The 12,256-nt window shown below is 47.3% G+C and overlaps 1 protein-coding gene across 3 annotated transcripts; it reads left to right on the top strand.

Moving 5' to 3' along the window:
- The first annotated feature begins 19 nt into the window (after positions 1-19).
- On the top strand, positions 20-10,833 carry ppp1r10 (protein phosphatase 1, regulatory subunit 10). Of its 3 annotated transcripts, none has more exons than XM_075449204.1 (18): positions 20-285; positions 3,249-3,357; positions 3,449-3,535; positions 3,858-3,993; positions 4,077-4,128; positions 4,212-4,301; positions 4,389-4,517; positions 4,618-4,723; positions 4,834-4,937; positions 5,177-5,304; positions 6,715-6,874; positions 7,166-7,309; positions 7,395-7,641; positions 7,731-7,806; positions 7,899-8,117; positions 8,254-8,377; positions 8,536-8,895; positions 9,079-10,833. In XM_075449204.1, exons 1-18 carry the CDS (start codon positions 186-188, stop codon positions 9,234-9,236), a joined length of 2,529 nt encoding a protein of 842 aa, XP_075305319.1. In that variant the 5' UTR covers positions 20-185; the 3' UTR covers positions 9,237-10,833. The 3 variants fall into 3 exon arrangements, with proteins under 3 accessions (XP_075305319.1, XP_075305321.1, XP_075305320.1); XM_075449206.1 differs by having other exon boundaries at positions 20-495; XM_075449205.1 differs by having other exon boundaries at positions 20-495; positions 3,237-3,357.
- The last annotated feature ends 1,423 nt before the right edge of the window (positions 10,834-12,256 follow it).

Genomic DNA, 12,256 nt, shown 5'->3' with positions numbered 1-12,256 from the left:
CCTTTCGGAGCTCATTCCTGGATTTGGTTAAAGGTAAGTGAAGTTAGGAAAAGATGGACAAATTGTGAACGTGTCATCAGTCTTTTTAATGGGAAAATGCTGCTTTATGAATAATAAAAAATAACAATAATAACTTTAATACAGCACAAGGAAGGGGTATTTAACAGACGATTAAAAGTAAATGAATGTATTTTGTGTGTTTCCGCAGGTATGAACTTGCTTTGCCGAAGACTGATCCGTCGAGGACTTTGAACAACTCTTCTCAATTTCATATTTTTTCTTCAAGTAATGGACATTTGATTACTACTTTTGCCTCAAGTTTGCTCCTGAAGGAAAGGCTAGCATTTAGCTATCACAGCCCCACCCATAAGAAGTATTTCAGTTAATATTCAAACCATGAAGGTTGACGACATAATATTAATGAAATGAGAGCTATAAGTGCCTGAAAAGCACACCATAATATAACCGAGACGCTGAGGATCTATAGTATCAATAGTAAGTTGATTTTGAAGTTAAATTGAAACGAGATTCATCAAATGAAAATTGTCGTAGATAATAGGCTAGCTAGCGGTAGCTGGCGAGCAGGCACCGTGAGTTAGCTTGTTTCTTGGCAATCAGTATTCTAGTATGAGCTCACACAGAAAAGAGGACGGACAGCTCTCCGTTCCTTTGTGTGTGAGACGGGATGGTTCAAATAAACCTATTAACAGGAAATTCGTATCATTACCATAAGCAATCTGTTCATAAAGATTGCCTTAGGCATAGCAGGAAAACACAGACTTTTTGCCTGTCAATGATGCGTTTTAGGAGCTGCTCCACGGAACGAACACCCACCGCAATCTACACATAAAGATTGCCTTAGTTTGAAGATGTATTGTGTTTGAAATGTCGATCATTTTAGCACAGGGACACTTGAGCACCATGTTCTCGGCAATCTGCGGATAAAGATTGCGGGATGAAAGGCGCAGTGCTCTTTCGGAGCACAAACAGTTGGGATTGCTCAATATGGCGGACTGTGGTGTTTGCTTCCCGTTCCCGGACAGCTCTGGGGCTGACTGTTTTCCTCGGAGCGACATTTGGACCTTTTTTGATAAACTGTTGTGCGGGACACGCTTAGACTTTTTCCACGGCACTGTGTGACTTGTACACGCGTTTGGTGCGCCTCGCGCTGTTTGCCATTGTTTGTGGGGGGATCGGTGTGTTGTGGAAGTGTTAACGGAGGGAGGGCTCTGAGCAGCCCCAGCTCCCTCCCCTTTGTTCAGCAGCTCAGTGCTGGAGCTGCTCTGTGGCAGAGTTCCAGCCTTCCATAGGCTGCCTGAACCGTCCTTATGTAACCAGGGCATTTCTACTCTTTATTTCTCCTGATAAACATGCCCTCTGTCATGGTGCAACCATTCTACCAACCAAGTGAAGTATATTACCTGCAGATGGACTGGTGGCTGAGTGCAGTCATAGATTGAGAAACATGATGATCTGTAGTAACACCACACTGTGACTGCTCCCAATACTGATGATCTTAGACCCAGGGCCGTGTTTAACAGTGACTTTGTGTATATGTGTAACACTTGTGACATTTCCAGGATTTGGGTTATTTGCAGAGTTGTGGAGGTCTGAGACATTATAGTACTTCTACACGGGTAAGACCTAACTGATTCCTCACATCTGACATGTCCAGCAGAGCTGCAGCTTCTTTGGAACTGTGGAAAACTATTTAATTTTCAGAAATCTGGAGAAATAAATGCATGCTTACAAAGCTCAATGCAGGCTCTGGCTTAAGTTTGTCATTTGGAGAGGATTTACCCTCCATGGTAGTGAGTGTTTTATCTTAGTGGCCATTTTAACAGCCACACGTGGTCATAGTGAAAGGATGAAATATCCCACATCATTCCAGATTCTTTTCATGTGACCATTGCCATTTTATCTAGAGTTAACGAGTGCATCCATTTGAAGTGAGTTCCAGTAATGTGGAGGTCCACAGACAGTAGGGTACCTGCAGGTGGCAGTAGAGTACCTGCAGGTGGCAGTGCCTGGCCTGATGTGCACTCTGAACCGGGACAGCTGAGAACATTGTCAGGAGAACACTGCAGCTCCATGTCCACATCCATTTCCTCTGACCACACAGTCAAGGCCTCAAAGGAAGATAACTAATTCTACAGTTTCCAAGCATTTCATACTTCATACAGTTAGCTCTAGTCCTATAGAACTGGTCTAATTGTTTCCTCATCCTGTTGCCATGTTAATAAGTGGGTGTAGGACTGTGCACGGTTCTGTTGATAACTGTCTCCTTCCTCCTCATCTGACAGACAAATGGTGCCAGATGTGTTTTATTAAAAAGGAAGAACTCAGTATTCTTATTTGTCTGAATCACACTCTGGATGGTTTTTTATTATGAGAACACTCACTGTATTTTGGATCTGTTCCATTTATACAGCAGCAGTCAGAGGTTTGGACACACCCACTTATTCAGAATACATCGGTAGGTGTGTCCACATCTTTGGTTGGGTGCACACTGACATTTAGTTTGAGGTGTTTTCAGGATCCCTCTGACTCACAGAAAGGTTTGAATAAAAGTAAGATAAATCAGTTGGAGTGGGTTTATGGTGGCTGGGAGGACTTGTGCATCGGTTCTATGCACACGCAGTGCTGAGAGTTGGTCTGAATTGAAACTTATATTGTTGTCTGACACACTAAACGAACACTTTCAGACCATGTTCCAGGCAGTCGGCCACTGACGACTGATTCAAGTCCTCCTCCGCTGGTTGGAGTCGGCTCCATGAAACCTTTCAAACAGCTGAGCTGTGTGTACATGTGCATCTCAGCCAGGCCATGGGTCCACATGTTGCTGTGTTTCTTCTCTCTACCTCCTGGTTCACTGAAATGACTTCTTGGAGCCAGAGACCGGCTTCAGGCTCAGATCCAGAAGCCGGTCTCTGTACCTTGGTGTAGGTGTGACAGGTTGGTGTCCGAAAGGAGACCGTTGAAGGTGTTGAGGGATCACTCTCCTCTGAGCTTGTCGGACTGATCTCCTTTAGATTTTTGCATCCAGGTGAACATGTTTAAATCTTCATGTAACTGAGTGAGGAAGAAGTTGGGATAGATTTGTTGCAGCCACAATCCTAAAAGCCTGGTTAGTTTTTCTGTTTGGCAGTCTGATGTTTAAAATACTCTTTAGCGTAAACATAAGCTTCTCTGTGATCCACCTGTGTCCTGCTGGCATGTATATTCATTGCGTGAAGTGTGTGTTTCAGACATGGCAGGGGGACCAGTGGACCCTCGGGAGATTTTGAAAGGTGTAGAGGCTCTGCTGGGAAAGGATGGAGAGCTCCGCAGCCTGGAGGGAGTCCCCAAGGTGTTCAGGTAAATGACTGACATGGTACACGATGCATTGTTGGGCCTCCACTGTTAACCCCGGGGTAATAATCTGAAAACCTCTGCCTTTTCAATCCAGTCTGATGAAAGCTTCCACTAAGATGGTCAGTAGATGCATGTACCTGAACATCCTGCTGCAGACAAAATCCCACGATATTCTGAACAGGTAGGACTCCCGTCTGCTAAAGACACTGCTTCCTTTATCACACATGAATTATCTGTCAAAGCTGTGGATGGAAAGTCCTTTAGTTACAGAACTCTGAGTGATCAGATAACTTAAACAGAATGTGATCAGTCCGAATGGATGGGTGATGCCCTGAAACCCAGCTTAGCTGTTCGATATCTGGACTTATTCAGAGTTTATCATCTCAGACCAACAACTGAAGTCTTGTTGTTGTCAGTGAGAGTGCATGTGCATGTGCATGTGCACAGTGTGTCAGGGCACACACACACACAGGCCTCATCATAAATCTGTCTCCTTCATGCAGGTTCATCAGAGTTGGTGGTTACAGGCTGCTCAATTCCTGGCTCACCTATTCCAAAACCACCAACAACACCCCTCTGCTTCAGCTCATCCTGCTCACTCTGCAAAAGCTGCCTCTGAAGGTCGACCACCTCAAACAGGTACTGCCTCACTTCATCAGTCACCCCTTCAGAGCTTTATACTGCCAGCTCCACCAATCTAACGTCTTCTTATCGTGTTCCAGAACAACACAGCCAAGTTAGTGAAGCAGCTGAGCAAGAGTGCAGACACTGAAGGTGAGCTCGCTTTTCCTCAGGAGAGATGCTTTGCATCAGCAGCAGTCTGTCTTACGCCAACCATGCTGTCCCTTTGCTTTCAGAGCTGAGGAAGTTGGCGGCTGTCCTCGTGGACGGCTGGATGGCCACCATCCGCTCCCAGAGCGTTGCAAGCAGCAGCAGCTCTCCTGCTGGTACGGACCTGACTGTCATTATCCCACCTCAGCCCGGAGGCCTGCTCCTTCCAACCAGCTGTAACATGTTCTGTGTTCATGTTTTAGATAAGAAGAAGAAGAAAGAAGACAGCAAGGTGCCAGTGAGGGATGTAAAAGAAAAGAGTGCAGATGAGGAAAAAAAGAAGGAGAAACCCAAAGCCCACGCCCCCAGCCACGCAAAGATCCGCTCCATAGGTACCTGAACCTGAGCAGCACCGGTAACAGCAGCTCTGAATGGCTTTTATGAACCGCTCTGTGTGTGTGTGTGTGTGTGTGTGTGTGTGTGTGTGTGTAGGACTGGAGATGGAAGCTCCCAACCCAACCCCTGCAAAGAAGGTTCCCCATGCCCCACAGCTGGGTGACAAGTACAAGATAAAGCCCCCAGATCTGAAAAGGCCCAGGTAACACACACTCCCTGTCCTGTTCAGCAAAGTGCCCCCCGGTGCTGGGGTGCAGCAGGTGACCAATGGGAGGGCTGACATGTCTTTCTCCGCTTCTTTTCATCCAACAGCTCAGGTCCATCAGATGCACCACCTCTTGAGAAAAAGTACAAACCTCTTAATATGCCGTCAAACTCTGCCAAAGAGATCAAAGTCAAGCTCATTCCAGCACCGCGTAAGTTCAGGCACCATCATGAAGACACAAGGGCTTCTGGAGCCTGTTTGACATTCAATTCAATTCAATTCATTTTTATTTATATAGCGCCAAATACAACAAATGTCATCTCAAGGCACTTAGATAGTAAGTCCAATTCAAGCCAATTGGAATTCAATTAATTAATAATAATCATAATTCATAAAATAATCCAATTCGTACATAGAAGAAGGTGATCATATCTTTTGTGTTCACTGCAGCAATGGAGGGCACAGGGTTCCTGGATGCCCTGAACTCGGCCCCGGTTCCTGGAATAAAGATAAAGAAGAAGAAACAGAGTGCTGTATCTCCTGCTCATAACAAGGCTGTGTCACCAACATCTAACAAGGTACTGACTGCAGATTTGCAGATCTGCTCATTTCTTCAGTTGTTGTTCTCAGAATAAATTGGATGTTGAACATGATCAGCTTTACTGGACACTTTATAGTTGGAGTTGGTGCAGAGTATTAAGTATAGCAATATAGAGCTATATACAGAATCTAGATATATATATATATAGAGTTTAAAAAAAAAAGCTGAATGCTATAAATACTATAAATGTGCAGATACACAACAGGATGAAGTGGTCCCAAATAGATAGAGCATTAATGTAAGCCAGAATGTCTGGAATGCTACGTTAATGTAGCTTGTAGGTCTGGAAGGTGAGAGTCGGTGTCAGGGGGGGCTCCGGGCCTGGTTGATGAGGCTGGTAGTGAATGGGAAGAAAGCGTTGTTGTGGCGTGAGGTTTTGGTCCTGATGGACCTGATGGACCGCAGCCTCCTGCCAGAGGGGAGTGTCTGAAAGAGTTTGTGACTGGGGTGGGAGGGATCAGCCACAGTCTTCCCTGCACGCCTCCTGATAATAGTTCCCTGGAAGTGGATAGACTCCACAGTGTCCACTCAGCTGGGAGAGCTTCTCCTGGAGCAGAGCCGGGATGATGGTGTTAAAAGCACAAACAGGATCCTGGCGTAGGTACCTGCGGAATCCAGGTGCTGGAGGATGTAGTGGAGGGCCAAACAGGATCCTGGCGTAGTTATCTGCGGAGTCCAGGTGCTGGAGGATGAAGTGGAGGGCCAAACACGATCCTGGCGTAGGTACCTGCGAAATCCAGGTGCTGGAGGATGTATTGGAGGGCCAAACAGGATCCTGGCATAGGTACCTGCGGAGTCCAGGTGCTGGAGGATGTAGTGGAGGGCCACGTTGACTGCATCGTCTACAGACTTGTTGGCTCTGTAGGCAAACTGCAGGGGGTCCAGGAGGGGTCCGTGATCTCTCTGAGGTGTGAAATCACAAGGCGCTCAGAGGACTTTATCACCGAAGAGGTCAGGGCGACGGGTCTGAAGTCATTAAGTCCTGTGGTTCTGAAGTCATTAAGTCCTGTGGTTCTGAAGTCATTAAGTCCTGTGGTTCTGAAGTCTTTAAGTCCTGTGGTTCTGGGCTCCTTGGGAGCAGGGATGATGGTGGAGGTCTTGAAGCAGGCTGGCACATGACCTGTCTCCAGTGAGGAGTTGAAAATGTCTGTGAACACTGGAGACAGCTGATCAGCGCAGTGCTTCCACTGTTGGTGTAAAAACAGATTCCTCCACCTTTAGCTTTGCCCCATAGTTCTGTGTCTCTGTCCGCTCTGTGGAGCTGGAAGAGTCCGGTTCTAATCCACACAGCCACGTCTCCGGCTCTCATGTACCGACCCAGAACATGGGTTACTGTTATCACCCTTCTCTTTCTGATCCCGCTCATTCAGCTTCTTTTTGTCCGCAGACGAGCCCGTTTGACAGCAAACCTGCTGCATACCCTTCATCCTCTGCTAAACCATCGTCTCCAGAATCTGCTGCTTCCAGCACTCCTGCTGATGAAAGCCAGGAACTGGAGCAGCCTGGCACCCCTGTTCCCCCTGAGGACCCAGAGACTGCAGACAATGGTAAGGCCCACCCAAGCTCCATGATGGTAGTATGTATCTCAACCTTTTCCAGGCGAATACATTCACACCTTCATTCCCAATACTTTTAATTTCTCAGCCTCTCAAACTAAGATGCCAAATGTTTCACTTTTATTTTCAGCTACTTTCTTAAGAAGCCAATAAGTTTATCAGTATTTGAAAAAATAAAAGTCTTCATAGTTGTATCTTAAAGGAAATGTTTGTGTGGCATCTGGCTTGAAAGGTAAAAGCACACATTCATGTTCTCTCCTGCCCCTGGCCTCTTGCCCACAGGTGAGAAGCCTAATGCCCTGGCAGAACCTCGTGGAGAAGAAGAGAGCCTGACCAAGAAGGGCAAGAAGAAGAAAACGGTTCACTGGGCTGAGGAGGAGCAGCTTAAAAACTACTTCTACTTCGATTTGGATGAGACAGAGAGAGGTAAGGACATGGTTGGGCGTGCTCAGTGTGTCTGAGCTGGGTATAACCTTACTTACTTACTGACATCATCCCATGTTATTCACAGTCAATGTCAACAAGATCAAGGACTTTGGTGAAGCTGCAAAAAGAGAACTGATGATGGACAGGCACACGTTTGAGATGGCTCGTCGGATTTCACACGATGCCATGGAAGAAAGGGTGCCTTGGACACCCCCAAGACCTCTGACACTGACCGGCAGTCTGGTGTCCCCCGGAGCCAACAGCACAGAGAAACTCACCCAAAGAGACCGTGAGATGGGCATCCTGCAGGAGATCTTCCTCAGCAAGGAAAGGTATGATGCTGCACCGTGTCTCCAGATCAAACTCAAACAGCATCCAGAGTAGTTTGTGCTAAAGATCTCCCATCCTTCGTGTTCTCCAGTGTTCCCGACAGTCCACATGAACCAGATCCAGAGCCATATGAGCCCATGCCTCCCCGTCTCATTCCTCTGGACGAGGTTTGCACACATTCCTGTTTCTAATCGTTTTTTCCTCCACATGTGGATCTATTATCTGGGCCACTAAGCTGTCATTCTGGTCTTCACTACAGGACTCCTCCATGCTGGATGATGGCTACGCTGAGCCAATGGACACCTCATCCCAGCAGGACTCTGCTATGGGTCAGACAGAAAGCTCTAAGCTGCCGCCTGTCCTGGCCAACCTCATGGTCAACCTTAATAACACCACACGCAGCCCACAGGCCAGCAGCACGGCCAGCAGCCCCATCCCACCAACGGTTAACGTACAGGAACTGCTGTCCTCCATCATGGTAAATGCTTCTGCTTGTTCTCAGCCTTTGGGTTCTTGTACACTTCCTTCACACGTGTGGATCATAGGTGTGGAAAACACTTGGGTGGGAAGGGCCTGTTGGTGGTTTAAGACTAAACCTAGCTGTGTGTCCTCAGGGTGCTTCTGGGAACCAGTCGACCGAGGAGCTGATAAAGCAGCCCGACTTCTCAGACAAGATCAAACAGTTACTGGGCTCCCTGCAGCAGTCCCAGAACCAGAACCAGAGTGGACCTCCACCAGGTACACTCAGATTGTTTGTTTCCTGCTGTCACAGCAGCATGTGTCCACCTGTCCTTGTGTCCATGTATCCATTTGTCCACCTGTCCATGTGTCCATGTATCCATGTGTCCACCTGTCCCGGTCTCTGCTCACTGTCTCTGTCCCCTCTCTCTGTGCAGCCACCCAGGGCCTCCTGGGACACACCCCCGGCATCAACCCCATGAACAACATGCACATGCAGATGCCCATGAATGGTGGCTACCCACCCAACAGCTCACCTGGTGGTCCCCGCTTTAACCACCCCCCACCCCCCCACAACCACGGACCACCTTTCAATGCTGGTGGAGGACCCCGCATGATGGGGCCACCACCAGTTCAAGGCCGGGGAGACAACGGCAACTACTGGGGAGATGACTCAATGAGAGGGGGGCCCCACAGAGGGGGGCATTTCCACCGAGGAGGTCGGGGTCGAGGAGGAGAGCCTGGTTTCAGGGGCAGAGGACGAGGAGGGCCCAGAGGAGGACACAACAACATGAATGGTAGGTGGAGCGAGCTGAGAGCATGGCTGCTGTCCCACCTGAGCCCACAGGTGTGCCCACAGGTGAGCCCACAGGTGTGCCCACAGGTGAGCCCACCGGTGAGCCCACAGGTGAGCCCACCGGTGAGCCCCCAGGTGAGGAGAAGTGTCTCATTGTTTCTTACCCTCTGTCTCCTCCCGTCAGATATGTCCAAGAGGCCTGTGTGTCGCCACTTCATGATGAAGGGAAGCTGCAGGTATGAGAGCAACTGTGCTTTCTACCACCCGGGGGTAAATGGACCACCGCTCCCCCCCAACTACCCTGCTAACCAACACAGTCAGCACCCACAGCACGGCCACTAGGTGGCGTGCTGCCAGCCTGGGACTCATTGTGAACAGTCACTCTGCAGAGGACGCTCTGAAGGGACTCGTGCTGCAGCTGAGCACCAATCAGCTGGCTCAGAGAAGCACTGAGAGACCACAGGAAACCAAAAGGCTGTGAGATGATCACTGAGGACATTTTATTGTGATCACTTTTAATGGTGAGACTGAACCTGACCACTATGTCTGAGTGACTGCAGCCCCCTGTAGATATGCTCTGTCCCGCTCCACTGTTCTCCTCAACAGACATGAACTCCTCTCTCATTGTGGCTGCCGCAGTGTGTGCCAAATGTGATGCTGCTGTCTGCTCTTCAGTAGCTTCATCACTGAGGTTAGGACAGAGCTTCTTCCTTCATCATCACTGAGGTTAGGACAGAGCTTCTTCCTTCATCATCACTGAGGTTAGGACAGAGCTTCTTCCTCCATCACTGTTAGGACAGAGCTTCTTCCTCCATCACTGAGGTTAGGACAGAGCTTCTTCCTTCATCATCACTGAGGTTAGGACAGAGCTTCTTCCTTCATCACTGAGGTTAGGACAGAGCTTCTTCCTTCATCACTGAGGTTAGGACAGTGCTTCTTCCTTCATCATCACTGAGGTTAGGACAGAGCTTCTTCCTCCATCACTGAGGTTAGGACAGAGCTTCTTCCTCCATCACTGAGGTTAGGACAGAGCTTCTTCCTTCATCACTGAGGTTAGGACAGAGCTTCTTCCTTCATCATCACTGAGGTTAGGACAGAGCTTCTTCCTTCATCACTGAGGTTAGGACAGAGCTTCTTCCTTCATCATCACTGAGGTTAGGACAGAGCTTCTTCCTTCATCATCACTCTGAGGTTAGGACAGAGCTTCTTCCTTCATCACTTCTTCATCATTCATGTGACACACACACTTCAGAAAGAGGAGGCTTCAGTTGTTATGTCCTGGGCCTGAAAAGCAGCAGCATCATTTTTGAGCTGCTTAATTTAGCTCGGTCCTCAGAAAAATGCAGCAATGAACTGAGCTGACCTGATGAGGACGGCTTTGTCTGCAGCCAGTGTTGAATGTGAGAGATGCAGCTAAAGCACAGCGCTGCGTTCTATGGAGGCTTTCTGCATGCAGGGTGGACTCAGAACATCAGCTGTGTGTGTGTGTGTGCGAGCATGTATGTGCGTGTGTGTCCGTGCGTGTGTGTGTATAATGTGACAATCATGCCATCCTGTGGTCAGCCTGATCCCGGAGCTGCTGCCTGTGACCTGTGTCTCACGTGAACGTCTCACGTGAACGTCTCACGGACCCTCACAGGGTTTCTGTCGTCAGTGTTGGAGGATGAATCCCTCAGCGGGTCGCCTACAAGTGTTTTCTGTGAAAACAATCATTTCCCGTCTCTTGTGGGACTGTAAGAATGTAATGTTTCTTGTTGCTCCCTCCACCTTCTGAGGTTTTTTTCCTGTTTTTTTTATAGTCTTGAACTTTGAACCTCTTTAAAATGGGTTAATTTTGTGTCAGTATAAAATGTTTGTATGAATATAGAACACACATTCATACATACTGTTTCTGTTGAATTCTTTTGTACACAGTGTATTGAATAAATCTCCAAATATACATAGCAGTGTATTCTCTCAATGCAAAATCACTTGTGCCTACAGAATGATTATTGACGATTATGTCTGGAAATGTTTGGTCTTTAGTAACTTCTTGCTTTTACCAAAATGTTCAGTAACAGTCAGAATCTGCTTAACTGCTGCAGTGGCACCAGCTCTGTACATATTGTGTCTTTCATTATGTCTTTTGGGATTTTCTTCTCAGCTTTATTATGTGAAAATAGTCTTTTAAAACATTTTCCATCTTTGCTTGGATGCTGTGTTGCTGGAATAATTTCTGCTCTCTTTTTATTTACACTCGTTATGATTCATCACAATGGCAACTGGAAAGTTGTTTGTAAGAGGGAGCAGCTAACTGAGCTTCCCAAGGACAAAAATAATCAAGACATCATAAGAATATCAGGAAGGCAGTTTTCAAGACCTGGCTGCAGGAACAGCTCTAACAGCTCTCTGCTCAGCTTTAAGACTATCCGGGCAGACAGAGACTGCAGACAGAGCGCTAACAGGAAAGGAGGAGGATCACAGAGCTGGTTAACAACAGATGCTGTAATCCTGGACCCGGCTGCAGGAACAGCTCTAACAGCTGCCCCACCTCATAGAAAGCTGTGTGCAATTCTTTCTCTTGTTTCCTCACGAGTTGAGCTGGTAAAAGGTGGGTCACTGATCCCAAGTCTGACATTTGGATTTGAAAGCTGCCATTTTGAACCCAGAGCTTTCAGTCAATGAGCTCTTCACTGACTGAACTCGGCGTATAAAGAAGCCCAAAAGTCCTCAGAGGACATCAGTCTTTCCAACATCCAGTCAAGTGTAGAACACTCTTCAGGAGGAAAGGTCCAAATCCACCAAAAAGAACAGGTTTAGCACAAGGTGCCGGTCATTTAAAAGCCATAAGAACAAAAAGACTGGACTTCAGATCAGTCAACATTTTTGGACAGAAAAAGTATGGAGAAAGATGGAGTCCAAAGTTAAAGACTTTGCTGATGAACTCTGAACTGTTCAGGGGTATACATCCGCTCAGATTCAGACAAATGCAGCACTCTGCAGACGGACAATTAGCAGTTTCTGAAGGTAAAGAAGTGAAATATTCCACAGCTGAAAATGTTCACATTAGAGGAAAAGAGTTTAGGAAAGGAAGTATCATTTCACTAGGCTGCTGCATTTCACTGTTGAAGACAAGAAAAAAAGAGCCAAAACCAACATCAGCTGAAGAGTCCTGAGAAAAGCATAAACCTAAAAGTCCTGAGAAAAGGGTTCTATGTAGCCTCCCTATACATCTGCCATGGCTGGAATCAACTCCATACCTTGTACCTGCTGAACTGATGGTGAAGTGATGAAGCTATCAATGAAGCTAAACTGTCCAGTTACATTTGGACCTAAAGAAGAAGGTTCTACATATTTAAGAACTCCACTCTTAAAGGGATAAT

The sequence above is a fragment of the Odontesthes bonariensis genome, chromosome 18, assembly GCF_027942865.1.
Source record: "Odontesthes bonariensis isolate fOdoBon6 chromosome 18, fOdoBon6.hap1, whole genome shotgun sequence".
Taxonomy (NCBI): Eukaryota; Metazoa; Chordata; class Actinopteri; order Atheriniformes; family Atherinopsidae; genus Odontesthes; species Odontesthes bonariensis.
Note: the sequence above shows the minus strand (reverse complement) of the source record. Positions and strands in the feature narration are given on the sequence as shown.

Bases quoted from the DNA above. Each gene is read 5' to 3' on its own strand.
- ppp1r10 (XM_075449204.1), top strand. From the start codon at position 186: ATGTATTTTGTGTGTTTCCGCAGGTATGAACTTGCTTTGCCGAAGACT. The intron at 3,536-3,857 runs GTAGGACTCCCG...TCCTTCATGCAG, and splicing joins TCCCACGATATTCTGAACAG to GTTCATCAGAGTTGGTGGTT. The intron at 7,642-7,730 runs GTATGATGCTGC...CGTGTTCTCCAG, and splicing joins ATCTTCCTCAGCAAGGAAAG to TGTTCCCGACAGTCCACATG.